The sequence below is a fragment of the Quercus robur genome, chromosome 5, assembly GCF_932294415.1.
Source record: "Quercus robur chromosome 5, dhQueRobu3.1, whole genome shotgun sequence".
Taxonomy (NCBI): domain Eukaryota; kingdom Viridiplantae; phylum Streptophyta; class Magnoliopsida; order Fagales; family Fagaceae; genus Quercus; species Quercus robur.
The window spans coordinates 51,052,179-51,078,346 of NC_065538.1; the positions used below are offsets into that span (position 1 = coordinate 51,052,179).

Sequence of the window (26,168 nt, forward strand, 5' to 3'; positions counted from 1 at the left end):
TTCAAAGTATTATCTTGGTATTAAAACCACAAAGCTCATAGTTTCTTAGCACAATGCTAGTCACATAAGCTGGAGGCTTAGTTGCTTTTATATATATATATATATATATATATATATGAGATAAATTCAAGGTATACATTTTTTTTGAACCGTAGATTATTGTTAGATCTAACGGTGAGCAAAACACTATTAATTATGTCTGTAGAGTTATTACAAACCTATGTGAACTAATTTTACTTAAAATCCCACATTTATTGCCATCCACACTCCTCATTCATTTTGATTAGTGGAATAGATGTTGTGGGCAGATGTAGAAGAAGAGCCAATCCATGTTGCATTTGCTGATTGAACAAGGCTCTGACTTTCCATTGAGTTTGGTCGTGAGCTCTCACCATATTGATCTTTTAAGGCTTCAAACCCCCATTCATCGCCATAAATACTTGGACCTCTGGTCAATTCATCAATGACTATCCGGCCTTCAAGCATGTTCACTACTGCAGTCATGACAGGCCTAAGCACTGGTGATGGATTAGTGCATAATAAAGCTACTTTAATCATTCTAAGTGCCTCTTCCTTGCTGAAATCAGACCCCAATTCTGGATCCACCAACTCCATCAATTCCCCTCTCTGTTGTAACACGATGGCCTAAAATGACGAATGAAAAGAGTTTGTAAGTTATTAAAAGAAAAAACAAACAATTCAATTCTGCTTTTTTCTATCAATGATGTTCCCCAAGTTAAGCAAACAATAGGCTACCATGTTAATTAAATGGGAAAATACTATCACACACATAGTACACACACTCAAAAAAAATAAGGGAAAACATTACTTGAAGTCACAATTTGGAAGTTGAATGAAATCGAGACTTCAAGTCACGTTTTCCCTTGTTTTTTGTGAGTGGATGTACTATGTGTGTAATAGTGCTTGAAATAAACATTACTCTAATTAAAATATGAAAAGAAAATTAATAATTAATAATGAAAAAAAAAAGAATGACATTTTCATTAAAATATAAAAGCATTAATATCAACATTTGTTTTGTAAATTCATCCTTTTTCATTTATTAGCCAAACATAATTTAATTTTTCTGTATTTTAAAGATATCTAAGGATTTGTGTGTGTGTGTGTGCTCAGAAAAGAAGTAGAAGTTTGGAGATCAAATCCAAGTTTTTCATGGAAAGAACTTACGGACATTTTTTTCCATTCAATAATTAGAACCCGTGGACAGTGTTATTAATTGAATAATATGATGTTAAGACAACATCACTCATCAGCACATCACTTTAATTCCAATAAATAAAAATTAGTTATGCTTGTAAGTGAACAAAAACTTTTTATAAATAGCTCATGCTCGGCTTGAAAAAAGGTTTTTTTATGGGTTTTTTTTTTTTTTTTTTTTTTTTTTTTTTTGCTGAATGAAATATTATTAACCAAAACTAAGAAAAACATTATGGAGAATACTGGGCAGCCTTACCCAAGATAACATTAACAAAACTTGCTGGGGAGGGGGGCTAAATCCCATGTCAAAACAACTACAAATAGAGCTAGAGCTATGTAGAGACCACTTAGCTAACATATTAGTAGCAAGATTTGCATCCCTATAAACCCACTTGGATTTAATGGCTTCTAAAGCTTTATGTTTGATTTTTAGCAAACAAGTCAACTCAAGCCCAAGTTTGGGTTTGAATATTAAACTAGACAAACTAAAATATAATAATGTGTTTATGAATAAGCTTGTAAACATGAAAGTTTGATTTGACAATATATAGTGTTATAGTTTTATACGTATACTTGTCTAAAATTATATTTATATAGAATGGATTACATAGGTTTGTAAATAGGTTCATATAATATCAAATTAGTTATTATATGTTATTGATTATATAGAGTGCTTTAGTAGTAAAAATTCATAGATTTGTGAAGGGATAAAAAATTTAGTCATAATTTTATTATATATGGGAAAATAATAAGTTGACCAAGTATCTTGCGAACAAGCTCATGCTTGTTCAACAAGAAAATGGACTAAGCTTGAACATTAATCTTGTTTGGTGATGAGCTTGAGCTCAGCTCATGTTCGAAATAAAATTAAATGAACAAACTCGAAAATTTTAATACTTGGCTTGGCTCGACTCGTTTACAGCCCCTTATACAACTTGAACCTTGAAGATACAACCAAAAAAAAAAAAAAAAACCTGCATAATTTGCCTAACTCTCTCACATGTATGTTTTCAACTAAATGATGTTTATTTTCCAACTTGAACCCAGTGAAACATAATGCAGGTTGACGTAGTCAACTATAGTAGTTCCAAAAGAAGAAACTTGGTGTCCATATTTCTACCCAAAAAAAAAAAAAAAAAACTTTGGTTCATTATATTCTTTTAGTTATACTTTTTAAAACAATATGAAAATGATGTATCTCACCCAATCTAAAAGGCATATGAAGTTCTGATTTGGTCGATATTTCATGTTGTTCTTCCCAGCAATAATTTCCAATGCAACAACTCCAAAACTATAAACATCCGCTTTGTAGGTTAGATGACCCCATAATGCATATTCTGGTGCCATATAGCCTCTGTAGCACATAAAATTATCATGATATTTGGTTCACTAATATGATCTTATAAACTTCTAAATCCAAAAAGGCCAACATCAGTCAATTAGCAACCATCAAATTACCAATCAATTGTTATGTATGCAACTTGCAATTAATAAGGCCAGCACAAGTGAGTTTAGCTTCATTGAGCTAGAAGCAATAATAAAACAACTAAAGCAAGAGTAATAAGTAAATTAAAATAGAGATATTATGTTTTCTAAAAGTGGCAAAGTGGATCAAATTTAATGAGTAGTTGCACTAAAAGTTTTTTTTTTGGGGGGAAGGTGGGGGGGGGGGGGGGGGTGGATGGTTGGGAGGAGGGAATTATTCCATACATCCCGTCTGCTATATCTCCCTGTTTATGTGAGAAGGTGGGGACATTATGGTTTGGCCATAGAATTTGACCTATAATGATAATTGATTTTGTTGGACTTGATTCATCGTGATTGGTGCTAATGGTAGTTTCAAGAGTGTCTAGTGTTACTTTGAATGGTGAATGGAAATGGAAACCACCTAGAAGTGAAGCTATTAATGTTGTATAGTTAGAACGGTTGCTGGATTAGTTGCATGATGAAGATAAGGTGAGGTGAACTCTTACAACAAGTGGTGGTTTTCTTGCCATTCTACTTGGGATGCCATAAGAGTTAGGTGTTGAGGTGGGTTGGTGGAAATTGGTGTGGAATACTGTTGTGGTGAGGTGGATTGCCATTCTAGTCCCTTCTCTCAAACTGTTTGTAAGTGAGTTGGTGGTGTCCTGGCAGGAGTGTCCCCTGTGACTAGTTGAAGTTTGATGCAATGGGGGTGTTCTCAGGTGGTTAGTAAAGTTGTTGTGGCAGCAATAGTATATCACATTTTGAGGTTGAGAAATCAGATACTGCATTAGGGCCCATTGATTTCCAAGAATCACACGGTGAAGAATATCTTGAATGATGTGAGATGGAGGCCTGAGGCTTTTCTTCCTTCCATACCATCAATTAGTGGTCAAGCTCTCTGCTCTAAGCTGAGAATTCAGCTGCAAATGGGCTCTATTTCATGCTGCCAGATTTGTTGTCCAGCTTCTTATTGTTTGTGGCTGGCTACTGGCAAGGTTTAACAATGTGTTTGGGGTTTTGGAGATTCATCTATTGTCCCAGGTGCTTATATAGCTGCTGGTTTTAGTAATTGCAGATAAGCTGCTATGTGTTAGGGTGAATTGTGTTGTTGCTTGTGGGTTTTAGGTAGAGGTTTACGTGCATCTGGGGGTATTGTAGGAGGTTGTTTTGACAACCTAGTGTCTATGGCATGGCAGCTTGTATATTGTGTTGTTTAAGCTGTAATTGTGTCGTTTTGGTTGATAATATTTGCTTATTCATTAAAAAAAGGGGATGTAACATTAGAATTCAATTTGAAGAGCATGGACCCTATTACTTCTTGTTGCCAAATAGATATAAGATCCAGTCAAGTACTTTGGTCAATACTCTTCTGACAATATTTTCTATACTTGTCTTAGTGCAGAGATTTCATTTTGGACATATTTTGGTGTACTTTCAGGGCACAACTCAAATTACCAATGTATAAGATCAACATTAATTCACTATACCTCATAATCAAGATCTGCAGAGGTAATGAAATAGAAGAGAGGGAAAAAACAGAGTCCAAAAGGAAGTATAGAGGGGGCAAAAGAAAGAAGGTCAGCTCACATTGTTCCAGCAATTCTAGTGCTAATGTGTGTGTTCTCCTCTTCATCGAGCTTGGCCAAACCAAAGTCAGAGATCTTAGGGTTAAGGTCTTTGTCAAGCAACACATTAGTAGATTTGATGTCTCTATGAACAATTTTCAGCGTTGATTCCTCATGTAAGAAAGCCAGGCCTTTTGCTATACCAACACATATTTTCTGTCTTGCAAGCCAGTCCAATTTTAACTGGCTATCTGCAGGACCTAAAATTGATATCCAAAACCCAATCAATGAAATTCATGATTAGTGTATGTCCTCATTATTCTATTATCAACATAAAATGCATGGTAAGGTATAAAACATTAGCTTACCAAACAAAGCACGTGCAAGGCTATTGTTTTCCATGTACTCATATACCAACAATAATTGTTTTCCTTCAATACAACAGCCATACAGTCTAACAAGATTTGGATGTTGTAAACCAGATATCATGCCTATTTCGTTCACAAATTCACGGCTTCCTTGCCTTGATTTTGATGAAAGTTGCTTAACTGCAATTATAGTACCATCAGATAATATACCCTGCATCAAGAATAGAAAAATATATTTTTTCAGGTATGTATTTTATTGTGTAACTCTTCAAATGTCTATCAATAAGGAGAATAAGAATAAGAATAAATGGATGAAAAGATAACTCATTCTAGAATAGAAAAAGTGTTGTCAAGTACCTTGTAAACTGATCCAAAACCACCCTCCCCCAGCTTGTTTGCAGCATTGAAGTTATTAGTGGCAGCTTTTATTTGTCTATATGTAAAATAACCAGTTTGCAGGTCTAATCCTTTTAACTCTGTCAAAGGCATCAACTAAGATGTCAGAATGCATCTTATAGTATAACAAGAACAATGTTTAACCAAAAAAAATGCATGCCTCTTGACTAGTTAGATGAATCTTAAAGAGGATAAGAAAATAAAAGGCTTTTGGATGGCACTATATTGTAGTAGAAGTTGCGCAGAGGGACACAGGGGGGGGGGGGGAGAGAGAGAGGGGGTGAAGGAGAAATATATGAAGTATGAACAAGTACAGGAAACCATAAGTTTTTAGATTTTATCTTTTTCCTCTTTCTCAATTACAAGTACTTTATTGGGAATCAAAAAAATTAAATGGAAAGGTGAAATATTCCATTCATTTATCATAGAATGAGATGGCTTGATACTTGTCACAAGATCATTTTGCAACTAAAATAAGAATATTAAACAAACAAACCAAATTTCATGCGATTTTGAGGACAAGTTGAGAGTGAAATCTTTCAAAATAATACTCTCTCTATCAAAAACTTGGTTTATAAGAACCTTTAGACATCACTGAACTATAGAGAACTTAAGCCAAAAACACATTATTCATTTGAAAATTTACTTTATGCAAATTTATATAAAAAAAAAAAAAAAAAAAGGCAATGATAAAGGCCTTTTTCTTTTTTTCTTTTTCTTTTTTGCATGATTCCATGGGCTCATTACCATTAAAATTGGAACTAAATGACCCAAATCGTCATGCATCATCCCAAAGAAAAGATCATACGCTTGGAGCCCAGAAATCCTATAGTTTCTTTTTAAAATGTACTTTGGAATGCTGATCATCTAGGGAAAGACAAAGAAAAATAAAATTTTTCAGTTTCTATACATTGTTCCAACTTCCTGCCATAGTAGGAGATAGTGAATATTGTCCCTCTATAATTTCCACATAAGATTTGCACAGATTACCATTTTCTCTTGATTTCCTCCCTCCCAAACAACCTTTCCACCAAAGAATGCCCAAAATCATAAAAATGAGGAGTAGCACTACAACTACAGCTCCAACCACAATGGATATCTTCATCTTGCCATCATCAGGGAGACTGAAATCTACAGAAAATAAAAATAACTAAGCACGGTAATTTTAACACTGCATTCTGAAATATATTCAACACCGTACAGAAAATCCAAAGCAAGATAGCAACAGATGGTTAAAAGACAAATAAATTTTTTGGTAGTCTTCCATCTAAATGTACTTCAACATGGTTTTGTGTCTTTCATCCAAATGCAAATACCTATGGATTTCTAGATCCACTAAAATCCTATGATTCCACAGTTCATCAATCTAATATGAGTATGGAAAAAATTGGACAACAAAAAGATTCTCAATTGCCAATACAATTACCAGCTTCCACAGAGATAGCTGATATGAGGGGACCATATGTTCCTCTCGTTGGGGCAGTTGTTGTTCCTTTCCCAGCCCAAAAAAAGCGAATCATCAAAACTTTATTTGTTACATTTGCTTTATATTCCCTAACAACTGCTTTATCAACCCCTGGTGCAGCATTTTCAATATCAAAATCTTTCAACACCAGTTTTTCCTGCAGCAAATTAACTCAATTAACTCTTTTACTATAATATACAGATAGAAATAAATTTGACAGAATACCTGCACATAAATATCAAATATCCGCCTTCCAAGACTGTAAAAAGATCTATTGTCTCTAATTACTATCTCTGCAAAGTGAAGTTTCAATTTATAAGTTCCGTTTGCTAGGCAGCGGGCATAGTATGTGATTGAAAGAGGAGACAGGCGTGCACTTGTGTATAGTTCAGACTCATTCATTTTGAGTATGGATACATTATTTGCTATATAGTCATTTGCGGTAGTGTTTACATCCCAAAATCTTCCAGAGCTACTGAATCCCCAATACTCCCTCACACGAACATATCTCGCTGCTCCAGCTGGGTCAACATCTGCTTCATACTTAATGTTTCCAATTGTGGTTGCTTTCCCACCACAATTTATATGCACTGAATACCAATCTACATAGAAGCAGTACCAAATCAAATACAAGCAGACATAATAGAAATGCAATGAAATTTCCATTTTATTGTTAAATAATTTATGTATTTGTCATGTACAAGATGAAATATTTAACTAAACTCTTTTATTCATTTTAGAAGGAAATTACAAAAGAGGAATGATTGACTAGACAATTAATGCATATACCTTATCATAATTTGATTCGAATTGATATATTCATATATGATTATTACCTTTCTGACATGGAGACTCATCCAAGCACTCACGAAGTGTTCTTAATTAGTGAAGTAGATAAAGAATGTCAGTTATCCCAAATAAATTGAAAAAAAAAAAAAAAAAAAAGTAGTGGTTCTTCGTAAAAGATTACAAGTTTGAAGCTTACAACTTGTCCCTTCCAGAAAAGCTTTTGAAGAAATTTCTGATGCAAAGGAAAAATCAGTTAGTTTCAGAAAAGGTTATGAAGAGCAAAGTGTGTAAACCTCAAGAAGGTAGACTTACATGTTATCTGTACAAGTTGGTGTAGAGCCCTCTGACAAATTATTGTAAGAAAGATCTATTTGGCTGCACAGAAAGCAAGATTATTATATCGTACTTCACTATAACACCAGACAAGAACAACAAAGTACTTTTTAAGAGTATTCTTCTAAAATTGTTAAAAATTTAAACTATTCATGGTGAAAAGTGTTAATATATTATGGTCCAAGAGACCAAAATCTATTGTAGGTGTATATTAGTTTAGAATTCTCTACTCTATAAACCATAAACCAGTTCAAGTCCACCACCTGAATCACCAAGTCTAAGAGCTGTGTCCAAGTTTATGTATATAGTATCATGGTAATAAACTTATAACTTTAAAAATATCTTTCTCTAGACTCACAAGTCAATGCAAAATTGAAGTAGAATTTAAGATGAAAACTCATACTATTTACTATCTCTGCTCGTGATCCAGTCCGGAACAAACCCAGTGAGCAAGTTGCTTGTCAGACACCTATTTAGTAAAAAAAAAAAACAATATCACCAACTAAACAAATATAGTATGACTAAGTTTGGCAACCTATAATTTTCAGTAGCTTATTTGCTAAAAGGTGGGAAAAAATATGTTAGCTTATTACAAAATGAAAAAGTTTATTTGGTAAAAGATGGGACAAAAAATGGATTTAAGCAACTATTTTGGCTAAACTAAGAGGATGCCAAACAGGCACATAGTGCATATAAGCTCATAGTTGCACTAACCAATAAAGGAAAAAAAAATGTTATGTTTTCCAAAGACAATTGAACTCAAACAATATGGCTATGTGTTTTACCATAATATAGTGCACCGTTTAACCTATTCTAAAAGAAATGGAGAGTGTTCTAGTTTTAGGTTTATACAGAGTGAAGTTCATTGTAGATTCACCCACGGATGTTGGCCAAAAGCCAAACCTTGCTACATATGGTTATGCAATTTAGTTGCCTAATTGTTTATTTGAATTTTCTCAACAATTGAATTAGGTTAAGGGTTTTGTTGTGAAGATTACAAGTATGTCAATTTTGTTAGATCACCAAAGGATGGAATTATTCCATCCAATCTGTTGAAGCTGAGATCTCTGCAAGAAAAAAAAAAGGTTTAATAACTGTAAATCTGAACTGAATATAAAAAAAGTTATAACACAAAATGTCAACTACTAAAAGAATGCAAGTTAAAATTAAGAACACAATATATTATAACAACTAATTGATTTAGAAACTCATTAATCAGTCGAGATAATTATGAGCTCTTGTAAAGTTGTGATTTACAAATTTGTATTGTGTTGGCTTTTATTCCGTACCAAATTTGATTGTAATTTTATTCAATCTTTTGTACTCTGTATTTGTTGTGGGAATTTATTGTAAGGGTTGTGTGATAGTGAGAGAGAGTGTGAAGACTCAAGCTATTGAAGAATGATGTGTTTTCGCGAGTAGCTCGCGACTTAGCATCCCGCGAAGTAACTCATGTGCCCTACACATGCTGGAATGCGAAGAGTCAGGCCAGATGGAGATAGCTGTGTCTCGCGAGTATCTCGCGGGTAAGGCCTTCCCGCGAGACACCTGCGAGACATTCTGTTCTGCCAGCCTGTCTAGTCTGATACACACTTTCTGTGCCTACACTATTTATACCCACATTACCCACAAATGTAATAGAGAGCTTCTAAGAGAAAACCCTAGCTAAAACACTTGAGAGTTAGAAATTGTTAATCCAACAATTCTCTACACCTTTGTTTGTGGATTTTCCTCATCTCCTACCTCTCCATTTCCATACCATTGAGAGGTCAATAGCCCAAAAACTTACCACACCTTTTGAGAGTGGCCAATGAGGTTTTGGTGTTGCTGGAAAACATTGGAAGAAGCCAAGGATGGCAGATGCAACATGGAGCTTGTTGTGGGATCCGAAGAGCTAAACAAGACATGGTTCCAAGAAGCCTTGTTGGAGTAGGAGCTTGGAGGGCTTAGGTACAGAGGGTAGATTAGGCTTGGAGGGTCTCTTGCTTACACATGTATCCCAACTGATTGTCTAGTGGATCGATTACCGCTTGAAGGGCGGCGGAGAGGTTTTTCGCCGAATTCTTCGGTTTCCTCTTCGATAACACGTCTCGGTGTTATCTGTGTTTGCATCTCTCTTTCCTACTCTTATTCATTTCATTTTACTGCTGTGTTGCTTTAAATATGGATTAGAGTAGCTCTCTTGCATGTTTGCTTGCGTTTACACTATTCTGCACTTAGTATTAAGTTAGTGTAAAAACAACCAAGCCGTAATTTGAATTGGGGGTCTAAACAAGCTCTGGTATTTTCACACATTTCGAGCTTTCAGCTCTGTTACCACCAACTCCCTCAAATAGTACCCATTTTAGCTTAAGTTTCTATTCTAATTTTTATAGAAATAAATATGTGCTCTAAGTTCCAGATAATAAAGTATGACCCAAAGTTTAAGTCCATAAATTTATATATATTAATATCTAGTTATTATATTTTAAGAGCATTAATTGTAATTCAACTAACATCTCTTAACGTTTCCATACAAATCCATCCAGGGTTTAACTTCCCACTCTCTTACTATAATTATCAAATTGTTAAAATATATATATTAGAAAGAAAAAAATCTATTTATATTACCAAAAAAAAAAAAAAAATCAAACCATCATATGTACATATATATATATATATATATATATATATATAAATATGAAAATTCTTCTCTCGCACTCCTTATACACTCATCGTACACACTCTCTAGGTTAAGGGTTTTACTTGATTATTGGGTTGTTTTGGATTTTATTTCTGGTTTTGTCTTTTATATAAATATATATATATATATATATATATATATATATAATAATTGACCATGTTCTGTTCAAATGTCCAATCATCCGGAGGCAGCAATACACTCATTTTCCATTAAGAAAGGCTAAAAGTAAGAGGGTCAAGGAGAAATGACAGTAGCACTATACAAGGTTTGAAGTTGGGTCATGTTCAATATAGATGTAGGAATTGATCCAGAGATATTACAGCTCTTCAACATTCTGCAACGTAAATAAACTTCTGGTGAGCAAAACTTTGGTAAAAATTTTTTTTTCATTCCAATCTATAGGATTTTTCAACAAAAGAATGACTTACAATCTATTCATTCGTGTGCTGCTTCCTAAGTTTGGAAATTTTGAATCCCCTCCAACTAAGTCACTGATCCTTCTACATAGATTTGCACCATCAATAACTGTTAGCTCTTCAGCATTAAATTTCATTAATTAAAACATCACACGAGCATATCCTAGAGATTAAGTTAAGAATGGTTATCTTGAAAGGCAAAACTCACAGCTCAGTTAAGTTACTCAAGATAGAAATGCTAGAAGGAATTGGCCCCTCAAAACCACTAGCTTCGATCTCTCTATTAACAACACAATTCAAATGGATTTAGATCACACCTAAAACCTTTTACTTTAAAGAGATTTAGATAGGGATGTAAGAAAGAGCACATACAATTTCTCAAGTTGTTTCCAACTTTGGAAAAAGTCAGGCATTCTTCCAGTGAAGTTGTTACTACTAATTCTACTGCATGTATCCCAAAACAGAAACATTATTGAACAAAATAAAAATAAGAAGAATGCTACAGTCATGAAAATGACTAAAAAAATTTTCAAGGAATATCTTAAAGTACTATCAACCACAGAAAAGATTTCAACCACTTACAGTTCCGTTAATTTGGTCAACTTAGTTAGCGCAACTGGCAACTCCCCTGAGAGATTGTTAGCACTAAGAATGCTACAGTAACCAAAATTAAAGTTGAGGTCATTTCATGTGTTCAGAATTAAGCAAATCAACGACAATTTAGAAATGACAAATCAAAATTTATTTGAAAAATTAAGGGAAAAAACACAAAGAAACTCACAGTATCTCCAAGTTAAACAACTTTCCAAGCTCAACGGGAACCATTCCTGAAAACAGATTGTTCTCTATATTCCTGAATGTATAATATATTCTTAAATATTAAAGCCGGTTATACCAAATGGAAGTATGACATAATTTACTGTCTATATGACGAGTGATGATAGAAATACTTCAATTTTTCTGCATAGAGCTTACAATCCGATGTGTCACCAATCACCAATAAAAAATTCAAACATTCATTCATTAGGTGATTGACGTCCGCTGATCACTTTTATTGCCACATCAATTTGTAACTTTTATGTTGTTAAATTAGTAGTAACTCAAGTATTTTCTAGAAAGAATGATAAAATGAGAGCATACATATATCTAAGTGTGGTAATGTTTCCCAGGAAATTTGGAATTGGTCCTGATAAGTTGTTCACAGAGAGGGACCTGTAGCAAATCCATTTAATTAAATAAGAATGAGCCTTTAATGGCTAGTCTTGGACATGAGCTGCGGAATCACTTACAAAATTTCCAACTTTGTAGAAGCCCATTCGTGGGGTATGTTACGACTAAGGAAGTTACCATAGAGATCACTATAATCAAGAGGAAATTGTGCAATTATGTGGTTAAATCAATTATGGGAGTGGTAATTAGTAAAACAAATAATGGGTACTCTTTCTTACAGGTACGTTAGGTAGCGTAGCTTCACCAGAGATCGCGGAAGCACACCGCCGAGATCCTGCCGTTTAAGAATCCTGTGTGACAAGGATATTTTGAATTGTTTAGAATAAAGAGGGAGAGAAAGAGAGAGAAAAAGATAGAAAGTATTAATAAAATTTTGGGATAAGATCTCTTATTAATGTTCTATTTCCTTCTTATTTAAAAAAAAAAAAAATCATACTAACGAGTACTCGTAGAGCATTGGTTAACAATCCAATTAAAGAAAATTTTTATGGGAAAAGAAAAATAAAAAAGCAATTAATATTTTAACAGTTTTTTTTTTTCATTTTCCATAAAAGTGATGTCAAAACTTTCTTAAAATGGATTGTTGACCAATGCCCTAACGGCACTTGTTAGCATTTCCCTTAAAAAAAATTATATAAATATTATGTGCTTACAACCAACTAAAAATTTGAGAGAATCAAGATTCAATTGGAATAGAGGGGATCATTTTCCCAAAATTTTAAAGAATAGTATTTATTACATACAAACTGTTTTACACACTTTTACACGCTCCAAAAGCAATGGAAATAAGTCTGGATTTGGAAATTGTGACTTTAATTTTAATTGAATAAAACAAACTCTACATATTGTATAATTTCTCAAGCAATACAATAAGAACTGTATATAGTAGAGGTGGCAATTTTTACCTAAACCTATTAACTCACCCATGACCTACTTAATTTGGGCAAGTCTTGACCCAACCCAATTAAATTTTTGAGTTAAATGGACAAAACCCAAATGGGTAATTCAATTAAATAAGTCTTAGTAGGTAAGCCAACTGGGTACTTAAGTATCCATCTAAAATTTAAAGTTTAATACACACACATATATATATATATATATATATATATATAAAAATATATAAAGAAGAAAGAAGCTACGGTAAACCCTAATAAGCTAAACCAGCTGCCACTTCTTCCATCTAATGAGGAGAAAACTTTCACACTATGCAGTTTGTTCTTTTGGTTGATTAGCAAAATAAAAGTTTAACTTTTTACTTACAATGCAACGACGTGGCATACACCATCAGGGTAGGAGCAATTGCAAAAGAGAGAATTGTTGTCTGGTGGCCTCAAATCCGCCAATTTTGGCGTTAACCAACTTAGGTCATTTATGCACACATTGGTATTCCAGTCTTTCTTTCCCAATTGTTCAGCTATTTCACCAAGGGCTTTCACTGCATGATAAATCAAACTTAATCAATTTCCTTTTAACCTTTTCCTTTTTTTGTTGGCTTTAGATTTAATATAGTCAATAGCATTCAAATTCCTTAACCAAGTAATAAATTCAAATAATGTAATATTATAATCATAAAAATCTTAATTAAAGTTTAACTTAAAAATGTTATATTCACAACATTTTCACAATAAATTTTAAGTACTAGGTTATTATTAGTTGTTATGAGTAGACAAAAAAGTAATTTAAGCTGTAGATTCAAATTAGAACCATAAAAATTTATCACCGTAAAACTTGAATCTTGAGATGCGCATTAAAAATTTTTTAAAAGGGAAAAAAATCCAATTGTAATGCCTCATTAATGAATAAGAAATGAGCTGTCCCAAGAAAATTAAAAGAATTAAGATCAAAATCTTCAAAGTTTTCTCAAGGCCTTTTCTTCTCCCACATTTTATTTTGAGCTATGAGAAATTGAATAAGCAATTGGGCTCTTTCATTGGGCCAATTGACTATGAGTACGCTAAAATGGTTGGGCTAATGAGGTGGCACCGAGTTTGTTAATGCCTTCATTTCAACATAATAGGTTGAGAGACTTGAACATCACCTAATACCTTTAAGTGTTTCTAATTTAGCTGTTTAGGGAAGTAAGATTAAAACATAATATTGAGGACAAAATTAATTCTAAATTTTATTATTAGTATAAGAAAAAAATGACTTAATTTATTAAATGGAAAAAATATTAAAATAATAAATATAAGATAAATGTAACCTATAATTTGTTTTCCCATGCTTGGTTTCAATTGATTTTTTCATGCCTAGTTTAGAGTTAGTATATGCTTAAGCTATTCATTCATAATTTAAGCTCACTATAAATAGATATTTCGAACAAGTAAAAAAATATAAATAATCAAATACATAGTCATTCTCTTATGAAGTTCAAACTTCAAAGATTCATATAAATATAAGATATTCACACAAATTACCTGAATACTTAAAAAATAAAATAAAAAATAAATTAACATAGAAGTATATATCTAAAATATGATCATATATTTTAAAATTTTAAAATATTCTATGTAGGCCTTGACTTTCTAAAGATGATGCATGAGTTTTTTTTTTTTTTTTTTTTTTTTATTATTATTACCTTAAAAGTACCAATATTTATTCTTTCTATCTTAGATTTCATTTTGAAGTATCAAAATATGGGTTGATTGCAAAAGACTTTAAAAAGTATATAACATTGTTAAGGAATTATAAAATTCAACACATTAGTAAGAAAATATTGTGATAATATATTATGATTTCAAGGTTACATATAAGAATATTTTCCTTGATTACAATAGGAGAGTTAAAAGTTATTTTTATAAAAAGAAGTTTCAATTTTGGAATATTATTTTCTTGGCGCGATGGTCATCCACAATTATAAATACTTATAGGGTGTGAGGAGTAAGGACTGGGATTCAAATTTTTAGAAGAGAGTTCTACACACATATACACTTAGAGTAGGTTATAATGTTGATCTGGGTTTTTTGGTTAAGTTGATCATGGTTATTTTTGGTTGGGTGCCAATAGTGTTGTTGTCAGTTGTAGGTGATCTACTAGTGGGTTTTTGGTTACGTTAGTCACAATAAGTTTTTGATTGGGTGTTGGTGGATCATGGTCATTTTGGGTTTCGATAATGCATAGGTGATGAGAACTAGTGGGTGATCATGGTGGTTTCAATGGTTGCTATAGGTTGTGGATTATTCTGGTGGTATCATGGGTGTTAAAAGAAGATGAGATGTAGGGTGTATTATTAAGTGACATATTAAAATAAATAAAGCAGCCTTTTGAGGTGCTAATTAAAGGTCTGTTTAGAAACCGTTTATTTTGTTAAAATTGAAAACTTTTTACTGAGAGTATGTAGAAGAAAAAAAAAAAAAAAAAAAAAAAGGCTAAAAGTTGACTAATAGTGCAATGGAACCCACTTTAAGAGAAAAATAAGCTAGAAAATAAAATAAACTAACTTTTTCTCAAATCTCAAACACAACCTAAATACTAATTTTTTAACATCCCAAATGTGAATACTCTTATCCCCAAAAGATTTGAAAAACATGCAAAAGTAAAATCTCACATGCTGCATGTATGAAGACAAATCAATCACCGTCCACTCTAAAGTTGGCGATGAAGGAAAGATTTGAATCCTGTTCCCATTCTATAGTTAAGCTTCTTTCTTTTATTTTTATTTTTTATATAACACATTCTATAGTTAAGCTAGTGCAAAAGAGAGTGAGATTGAGAATTAAAAATTTTAATTTTCAATCTTAACCTTAGGTGAGAAAAGTCCAAAAATTAAAAATTAAAATTAAACTCTAGTACTCTCAATCATTGAAAAATTATTGCATCTCCTGAGTATCAATCCCGGAAGGTAACATGTGGCTGAGGATGATATATCTATTAACTATATAAAAAGCGGCTATGCTGCTACAGTGTTTTGACGCTGTTCATGCCACTTTTTTCACTGTTCATCTATAGTGAATTTTGGTGAGGTACTTTTTTTTTTAGTTTCGAGCAGTAGCTATAGAGCCACCTGGCACTGTAGCTACAGATTGCCTACAGTAGTTATAGTTCTTTTTTTTTGGTCTTCGATTTGTATTTTTTTTTCTTTTATATATATTGTTATACTGATACAATAAATTTTATAATATTTTCACAGTTATTGAGGTGACAATTTATTATAAGTGAAAATAAAATAATAAAATATGAAACTGTGACCAACCACAACTAAAAATAAATATTTTGTAAAAATGTTGTGACACTTGTTAGGTGAATGTATAAAAACTACAGTACTTTAGGTTTGTTTAATATATACTTTTATTTATTTTTTCAATCATCGATTTGTGCTCTTTTTTCTTATATATAAAAGCGCGAATGCACGTACAGTATTTTTGCACTTACATCCAATATTTTTGCTCTATACATCTACAATGCCATTTTGTTGAGCCATTTTGTCTTTTTTTTTTCTTTTTCTTTTTTTTTTTTTTAAGTTTTGAAAAGTAGCTATTGTACCAACTAAAAATAAATATTTTTTGAAAATGTTGTGACACTTGTTAGGTGAATGTGTAAAAGTTACAGTACTTTAGGTTTGTTCAATATATACTTTTTTTTTTCAATCATCGATTTGTGCTGTTTTTTCTTATATATAAAAGCGCGAATGCGCATACGGTATTTTTGCAAATACATCTAGTGTTTTTGCGCTGTACATCTACAATGCCATTTTGTTAAGCCACTTTGTCTTTTTTTTTTTTTGTTATAAGTTTTGAACAGTAGCTATTGTACCAAGTTAGTTTAACAACTTTATTGAGCTAAAATTTACTATTCCACATACAATTTTTTTGGGTTGACTTTTTGTATATTTTTTTCTTTACACACTATTTTAAGTAAAAACACATAGTTTTGCACACAAAAACAAAAACAAAAACTTAGGAAAAAAACATTTTTCGTCTTTTATGTTTGGGGTAGTTTACAATTCTTCCTTAAACTTTAAAATCATGCAATTTTTCCCTTAATATTTTGGAAATGAGCAAATATATCATATTGTTATTCACTACAACAAAATGTATTTTCAGTGACGAAAAAATTCGTCACTAAAAGTCCAGTTTTTCGTCACTAAGAACCTTTAGTGACGAAATTGGACTTTTAGTGACGAAATGAGTTTCGTCACTGTAGCCCCGTCACTAAAAGTCCTGGTGACGAAAAATTTCGTCACTAAAAGTCCGATTTGATTTTTTTTAAAAAAACTTTTAGTGACGAAAACGTTTCGTCACTAAATGTTTTCCTCACTAAAAACACTATTTAGTGACAAAAATATTTCGTCACTAAAAACACTTTAGTTTACTAAATCATATTTAGTGACGAATAATTTCGTCACTAAAACTATGTTCGGGTACATATAGTGACGAAAAAATTCGTCACTAAAACTATTTTTAAGAAAATTCAGGCACATATAGTGACGAAAATTTTCGTCACTAAAACTTATTTTCTGTTTTTATTTTTTTTCTTGGCTTTGATATTAACCTGTAACCTGTCATTACATTATTAAAACCTCACATTTGAATAACACATTTATTTCAACAACACATTTATAAAAAAAGATCCATACATTCCACAAGTAAAAAATAAAACAAGTATCCAATTCAAACTCCTTCTATACAATAATTGTTTGTAATACATACAGTAACTCTACCTAAACCCTATTTTAGAACTAATGGAAAATGTCCTCATATGTCTTCAAGTAATGCCAAAAGTAAATCTCCTAAAAGCCACCAATAAGAAATCTGCACAAATATAAAAACAATACTACATTAAAATTGTAAAGTAAAAACATTAACTATGTTATAAGAAACATTTCTAACAATGTATTAAAAGTAGCTACACCAATGAATTAAAATCACAACTCCTAATGTATAAGTTGTAGAAATCAAATATAGATTTTCAAGACCAATTGATTTTGTTGGAGCAATTCAAGTTGTATTACAGTTTGATTGTTAGTGTAATATCATATAACTATTCCAAGACCAATCTGATATTACATGCTATTATAGTATACAAATATAAGACAAAGTTTCCAATCAAATATAAGACTTCAACATATATGAGACTTTGTGTAGAAAGGCAAATCTTCTTAAAATAATATGAAAGAAGTGAACTGTATGAAAGGCACTAAGGAATTCGGGTAGCCAACTTTAACTAGTCAAAATTAATTTCTCTTGAGATTATTAAGATGGTGATACATGTAAGCATCCAACTATCCTAGAAGCTAGAAGGCTACAAGCCTACAACGTGAACAATTAGATGCAATGGGCCACTACATTGTTTATGGACCATTATTCTTTGTAGTTGGAAAATATTTCACACATCTTTTTGCTATAAAATTACCAAACCTACAATTCATCCTAACCATGAATATATTTTCGCTATCACCTTCAAAAAAACGGGTACTAATTATTTATCTTTTTGATAACTCTATAAACTTCCTTCGGAGAGGCTCACTATTGTGATTGTCATCTCTTTTCTTCTTTTCTGTAAAATGCATGCTCTTTAAGTTAACCATGTTCAACAAAAATAAAAGTCCACCTATTCAACATTAATTTTACACACTTAATAAAGCACAGGTCAACAACACCATCTCAATAGCTCCAACTACAAAAAAACTAATAGATGAGGATGGAGGGTTTAAATCTTAAGGCCCAGTGGACTATGGATCTTGGCAGGCCAAGGCCCACTAGTATGAAAGAATAAGCCAACTACAAAGTCCAAATTTTGGCCCACAAGATTGGGGCAGTAAACAAGCCTATAGTGTAGTTTTTCCTATAGTGTAGTTGAGGATGGATATTTTAACTAATATATATATATATATATATATACACACACACATAGCAAAAGCATTGGTTCTCAGCCTTCCGTTGAAAAACAAGATATAGCTATTAAAAAAAAAAAAAAACAAAGGGAAGTATAAATTTCATTAAAAAAATAAACAGTTACTGCAAAAGCTTTAATTTAATAAACCCACCATTTGGATGCTGAGGTTTAATAAGGGATAATAATAAAAAGTTAAAAAAGTCTTATTCCATTATCAAAATTCTCCTTTCTTTCACTGCCCTATATATGATCACAACAAAACAATTAACCAAAGAGAACACAAACCAAATAATTTTCTCCCTCCAAAAAAAGACAGCCAAACTACCAAAGTAACTATATGAAAAGTTAGTTAACTTAGTACTTTTTAATCCTGCCACGTGACAAAACAATACAACAAAAATAATAATAACAAAGTCTTATTTTTTTTTTCAATTAAAAAAAAAAATAGAAACTCTCCCTCATTTTGTAATCAGAGATTATCAATCCAAGAGTGAGATAGAAGTCAGAACCAAATTAAAAGTGACATGGAATTTAGAGAGAGAGAAAAAAAGGATAACATTAGAAGAAGAAGTTGACTATAAAATTATTCGGTCAAATCACATTATAATAAGTTGACTAGAAAATTATCCTAGGATTTGGCAAATGCCAGAAAAGAGACTAAAGGGACTTGGCAATAACAAAGTAGTAATCAACTAATCATGACCCATGGACATGACGCAATTAGATAGAGGCTAGAACCATATGTGTCATGGAAAGTGTTAAGAATTATAGTTACAAGTGAAGCCCGACCACTTAGATAACTCAGCCATTAATAAAGACACAAGCCAAACAGTAAACAAGGATGATATATCCAAGTGGCACCCCACCACGACTAATGAAGTATTACTATGTCTAGCACCCATTATGGTGGAGTAAGTTCTTTACAACCGCTTTATTAACTAATGAATCACCTAGCTAATTCTAAAGGATGCAAATGGTGAGCAAACTTTCAGTGCAAAGAAATAGGAATAACAGTATATAAATATTTACATTTTAAAAACCCACTTCCCCAAGTCAGAAATACATTCACCAAGTTCAGAAAGATAGCCACATGGACTTCTTTAGAGGTTTGGTCACCAGTTTTACATATATCTACATAGCTACACTATCAAAAAGCAAGAACCTCTATAACTTGAACAGAGTATTACTAGCCTACTAACTGAAATGAGAGACATAGACAAGCCACAGATAAATTATTCCATAGACATCACTACAGAGGGAAGTGGACATTTAGATACCAGTATCAGCATAGACAACCGAATGCAATGCTCTCTCCATTTCTCTCCAGGTCATTTGCACATAGTCTTCAGTCTCTTTGCAGCCTGAACAAACCCCACAATGACCTGCAACTCGTCCATTTGCTTCACCAATAGAAAAATGTGTTTTTTCAGAACAGAATAAAGCTTCTAATATACAAAAGCTGTTGAACTTAACAACTTAATTGCAACAAACAAAATACAAAAATAAAATTTTCGCAAAATAAAAATCATAATTTGAAAAACTTTAGCTTGTTTTATTTGGAATTTCAGGGAACATCCTTAACAATCAAGTAGCAATTGTCGCCAATATCTCCACAACGCAGCAATCTCCAGTTTGCTTAAGTCAACCTTCTGCAAAGAAGATGTTTCAGCAGTGAACTTAACAATTAACAGTAAATAAGTTCAACAATAGACTACAAAATTTTTTTTTACACCTTTTTTTTTCTATGAAAAAAAAAAAAAAAAAAAAATACCGTGGACCCACGAGGAGTGGAAACAGATCCCTTAGACTGTGAGTCACTAGAGAGGGATTTGCTCATAGTCCTATGAGATGACTCGGATGATTTGTGCATTCTATGCCTCAATCTGTGGGACTTTTGAGTGTCATCTGGTGCTGAGAAACCAGAAACAACACAACCACGATTAAAAAGTGTTGTGGGTCCAATACAAGGATAAACACATAAGACAACAGGGCTTTTGAAAAATAGTAAAAGTAAAAGTTGAAGGCACAATCGATCCTATGCAACAACCTCAATCACTTGTCTAAAATTCCAAATCCACAATTACAGAGGCAAAAGAAAACAAATACATAGAAAGGGTCCACCCAAAGGCCATAGCCATTACACAGCCATGATTCCGCTAGTATCACCCAAGCATCCTCCAATAAAACCACACCGCCCTGAAACTTTTCACCAGCAACCAAGACCAATAATTTGTCTCCACCAACCATGAGCATCTTTCAACTCCAACAACAAACCTGTGAAAATCCATGCCCACAAACACCACATAACTAAAGCCCCATGGCCTCAATGCCCAAACCACAGCTAACCGCCTTAGGAAAAAACTATATTCCAATACACCCATCACCAATCCAACCACTATCATAGGTTGGTGCCCAAACAACAAAAGCATAACCAAAAAAATATTATAGATAAATTAATCAACTAAGGGATTGATTTTGTTGTGTAAGTTAATTCTGTTCTTTTGGATTTTCTAAGATACCAAACAGAGCATAATAGCAAAGATATTAAAAACAAAACAAAAAATAATAATAATAATAAAAAAATTAAACGAAGGAAATAATTTTGGTGTAATTACTGTTCTTTTGCAATTTCTAAGGAACCAAACAGAGCAAAACGGCAAATATATAAATACCAAAATAAAAACAAAACTTTGATTAAAAAAAAAAATGACTGACCTAGATGATTAGCGCAGATCTTGAGAGTCTTAGATTGGCGCATTACGAGCCTGACTTTTCCAAATTTCTTGTGCTTTAGAAGCTTCACGGTCCCTACACCTCTCTCTTTCCATTGCTTCCCTTCTTTATCGAAATGGTACAGTTTTGCTTTTCTGAAACCAAAACACCAAAACCAAAAAAGAAAGGTAAAAAAGCCAAAATCGGAGATGAATTAGAAACCCTAGAAGAAGAAGAAGAAGAAGGATATCTCTCTGTCTGTGAATGTTGGTGGAGACAAAGATACACATAAGTCAGATTTCTCTTGGGTTAATAAGCAAAAAAATCAAAACCAAAAAAAAATTGAAAAAATTTAGAGAGAGAGAGAGGACCTGAAGGAAGGAAGGCGAACGGTCGCCGATTCGAAGGAAGGCGAACGGTCGCCGATTCGAAGGAAGGCGAAGGGTCGCTGGTTCAAAGGAATGCGAAGGGTCGCCGGGAAGTCGAACGGTCGCTGGTTTGAAGGAATGCGAAGGGTCGCCGTTGAGCTTAATCGGCGACGGTTGGCTCTTAACGGAGCTTCATCGGCGACGGCTAAGCTTAATCGTGACGGTGGGAGCTCAATGGCAATGGTGGGAGCTTAATCGCGACGATGGGAGCTCAACGGCGACGATGAGGTTTTTTTTTTTTTTTTGACCGAAATATGGCACAACAAGTGCTTTGAAGAGAGTTTCAACAAGTGCTCTGTTAACTTTTGGTGCATGTGCTGGGTATTGAAATTGGGCTTTGAAGTCTTTAGTGATGAATTCCAGTTTCGTCACTAAAGACTGGGATTTATTAAGATTTTTAGAGACGAAATTCATATTTCGTCACTAAATTATACTTTTAGTGACGAATTATGATTTCGTCACTAAAAACATATAAGTGCACAACTATTATTATTTTTAGTGACGAATATTTTTCGTCACTAATTCTTCCTTATAGTGACGAAATGATTTTCGTCACTAATACTATCCATAGTAATACCTACAGTGACGAAATATTTCGTCACTAAAAATTTCAACTTTTAGTGACGAAATATTTCGTCACTATAGATTAATTAAATTAGCGCCAAAATTTCCCTCTACTAGCGCCCATTTTTCAGATCACAATAGTGATGAAATTTATTTTTCGTCACTAAATGTTATAATTTTTTTCATTATTAGTGACGAAATTCATATTTCGTCACTAAAGCTGTATTTTTAGTGACGAAAAATATTTCCTCACTAATTTTCGTCACTAAAAATACATTTTGTTGTAGTGATTCTCTCAGTTACACCCTAATGAAAGTTTATGATTCTTAAAATATTTTATTGTGTAATGTCTAAATTACTCTTGCTAAATTTTAACATCCTAAAAATTTTCTTTAAGTATTTTGAGTTTTAAATGATAAAAATTCTTAGAAAGTTAGAATGATGATATTTAATGACACAAGCCTTTTCTTATCTTTTTTTTTTTTAATTTTAAATTTTTTAGCAAAACTCAGTTGTTTATTGTTGAAAGATAATGATATTCATTATCATTCTTAAAATTTTTTAGAGAATAGATATATTGTCTTTAGTAAGTAGGTACTAAAAAACTATTATAGTTAAATAAATATTTATATGTTAAATAACTATCCTAACTTTGTTGTTGATCAAAATTCTTAAATGAATAAGGTTAACTTTTTACGACATAATTATCAAAATTCTTAAAATTAATGTCTTTTTTTATTAATGTAAATCTCTATATATTTTAAAAATCAAATGATTCATATTTTTGTTTTGTAATATAAATAAAATCTAGAATTGACCTTAATTACTACAGTACTTTTTTTCCACAGCAAGCACGTGCCTTGTATGTGCTACCATAACTAGTCATGTTTGAAAACAACAAAGGTCCATATATATATATATATATATATATATATATATATTTACCATATAACTGTCTTTCTCATATCCATGACCAATTCCTTGGCCAACCAAATTTCGGTGGGTTTGTAAGGTTTTTAATATATATATATATATATATATATATGAATGGGTATAAGTTACACCTGGTATAACTCTAAATAATATTATACCACCCAATAACTTGTTATTGAATTAATATTTTGAAAATCCAACCATTGAATTACATGTTCTATATCTTCTTAACATGCATGCTAATTTTCATATCAATCGGATGCTATTTACCATTTGATCCATAAACTCATATTTTATGCATTATTTTAAACTAAAAAAATTTGAATTTTAACAATTGATTGATGACATGAATATTAATTTTTTATTACCTTAAAATTTTGTAAGCATGAAGAATATTTAAAGATAATGTAATCTAACGGTGGATTTGTCAATATTCGCATTCAATTAAAAAATATTGAGTGATATAACATTGTTTAAAATTATATTAGGTGTAACTTGAACACAACCATATATATATATTTGTTTTAGATTAAAATTTTGCGCTGTTTAACTTTTCTCAAAAATGAAAAAAAAAAAAAAAAAAAAGTTTGATGTGACAGAAAATTATTAGAGGTCTTCTAAGCTTCCTTATGGAACCTTTTTTTTTCTTTTTTTTCTTTTTTTTTTTAGGACGCACATGATACATCTATATAGAACTTAAACTAATAAAGTAATCAAATAACAATAATCAATCGGAGCAATATATCGGATATCAACAATATACTGTTTTCGCCTACTCCTAGCTTCTAATGTTGACGATTTTTGTTGAACACAGCTGAATGTATAGATGTCCAGTTTGAAAGAACAGATTTGATCCTATATATGAAGTAAAAATATACAGAAATATTATATAGATAGAAAACAGTGCAAAGAATTAATGTCCTGACCTTCATCACTATGAGTTGTCCCGCCTGTTCCAGGTTGTGCTACCATGCACATAAGTAACAAGAACCCTATAAAGCTAATGTAAGGAAGAGCAAGCCTCGCCATTATTGTTTGCTCTGCTGACTAGCTATTCCACGAGCTCTGCTTGCAAAGTGCAGAAAGTGTCATATACCATGTATATAGATATACTTGTTAAATGTTAAGGGACCCTACCATTTAAAGAGTAGGGCCCTCAACATTCAATAATTTTTGCTTTTGCTTTTGAATCTTCAATAGTTAGGATTGTGTCCCATTCACAAATGAGATTTTTTTCTAAACAAAATTTCTCTCCAAACTAGAATGTTAAGGAACCCTACAATTTAAAGAGTAGGGCCCTCAACATTCAATAATTTTCGCTTTTGCTTTTGAATCTTCAATAGTTAGGATTGTGTCCCATTCACAAATGAGATTTCTTTATGAACAAAGTTTCTTTCCAAACTAGTTTGAAGAGAAACTCTACAAACTCCTCATATATCTCTATTTTGAATGTAAATTTTGAAAATTTAATTGTTAGAGTGTATGTTATTATTATATTCTTCATGCATGTAAAATTTCAAGAAAATCAAAAATTAATTGCTATCTCATCAAACAAAATGTTAAAATTTCAAATTTTTATAATCTAAAATTGTGTATAAAAATAAGTTTATTAATCGAATAGTAAATAATATCCAATTTGAATGAAATTTGATATACATGTTAAGAACATAAGGAACATAAAATTCAATGGTTAGATTTTCAAAATTCACACAAAAAAAAGAGATATATGAGAAGCTTGAAAAGTTTCTTTCCAAACTAATTTGGAGAGAAACTTTGTTCTTTTTTCTAAACAAAGTTTCTCTCCAAACTAGTTTAGAGAGAAACTCTACAAACTTCTCATATATCTCTATATTGAGTGTAAATTTTGAAAATCTAACCGTTAAATTGCATGTTGTTATTATATTCTTCATGCATGTAAAATTTCAAAAAGATCAAAGATCAATTGCTATCTCATCAAACAAATGTTAAAATTTCAAATTTTTATAATCTAAAATTGTGTATAAAAAATAAGTTTATTGATCTAATAGTAAATAGTATCCAATTTGAATGAAATTTGATATGCATGTTAAGAACATAAGGAACATGAAATTCAACGGTTAGATTTTCAAAATTCACACAAAAAAAAGAGATATATGAGAAGTTTGAAAAGTTTTTTCCCAAACTAATTTGAAGAGAAACTTTGTTCTTTCTTCATATTACAAAACCAACGAAAAGCTAACTTTTAATAAAAAAGCCTTGTCATGAAATTTATTGTTGGCTTTTTAATGTCCCATCCATTTGTTAGACCTTTTTTTTAGGTTTGTCATGTGCTTTTTCATTTAACGTTTAACTTGTATATTAATATGGGTCTGTTTAGATACCACTTAGTGTGCGTTTGTGTATTGTGTCTAGCGTTTGTGTTTGCATTTTGGCTGGTCTCATGGCACTATTCATGGACCAGCCAAGTTGCACAAAATGCATGAATAGTATTTTGGTTGTTTAAAAAATATTTTCCTATAGTGTTTTCAGTAATAAGTTTTCAGTTTTCAACAAATAAGCGGTATCCAAACAGACCTTTATTACCGAAAACTGAAAACATTGTAACAAAATAATTTTTAAATGTGTAAATAGTACTGTGGAACCCAGTTTTAAAGTTATATTTACTAAATTTCGTACTTGCGGGTCTTGTGAATAGTACACAAGACCTACAGAAAAAAAGGCCAAACGCACTGAAATTTGTTTTCAGTGCTATCCAAACTTACACTATGTTTCTCAACAAAAAAAAATG

The 26,168-nt window shown here is 31.9% G+C and overlaps 2 protein-coding genes across 3 annotated transcripts; both read right to left on the reverse strand.

Annotated features, from left to right (window-relative positions):
* Positions 1–24,473, reverse strand: LOC126726268 (probable leucine-rich repeat receptor-like serine/threonine-protein kinase At3g14840). The gene is made up of 24 exons (XM_050431493.1): positions 24,328–24,473; positions 13,191–13,365; positions 12,149–12,220; positions 11,990–12,058; positions 11,841–11,912; positions 11,482–11,553; positions 11,283–11,354; positions 11,073–11,144; positions 10,909–10,980; positions 10,713–10,784; positions 10,547–10,618; positions 8,600–8,668; positions 8,005–8,070; positions 7,581–7,643; positions 7,465–7,500; positions 7,316–7,356; positions 6,705–7,081; positions 6,441–6,636; positions 6,005–6,145; positions 4,976–5,094; positions 4,619–4,829; positions 4,273–4,510; positions 2,422–2,572; positions 1–645 (listed from the first exon to the last, which is right to left on the reverse strand). The coding sequence occupies exons 1-24, from the start codon at positions 24,428–24,430 to the stop codon at positions 271–273; spliced, it is 3,006 nt and encodes a 1,001-aa protein (XP_050287450.1). The 5' UTR covers positions 24,431–24,473; the 3' UTR covers positions 1–270.
* Positions 17,516–22,262, reverse strand: LOC126726269 (uncharacterized). 2 transcript variants are annotated; one of them, XM_050431495.1, is made up of 6 exons: positions 21,848–22,262; positions 21,480–21,631; positions 20,536–20,675; positions 20,347–20,410; positions 20,042–20,164; positions 17,516–17,680 (listed from the first exon to the last, which is right to left on the reverse strand). In XM_050431495.1, the coding sequence occupies exons 2-6, from the start codon at positions 21,520–21,522 to the stop codon at positions 17,634–17,636; spliced, it is 417 nt and encodes a 138-aa protein (XP_050287452.1). In that variant the 5' UTR covers positions 21,523–21,631; positions 21,848–22,262; the 3' UTR covers positions 17,516–17,633. The 2 variants fall into 2 exon arrangements, with proteins under 2 accessions (XP_050287452.1, XP_050287451.1); XM_050431494.1 differs by having other exon boundaries at positions 20,347–20,413; positions 21,848–22,257.
* Positions 24,474–26,168: the final 1,695 nt, after the last annotated feature.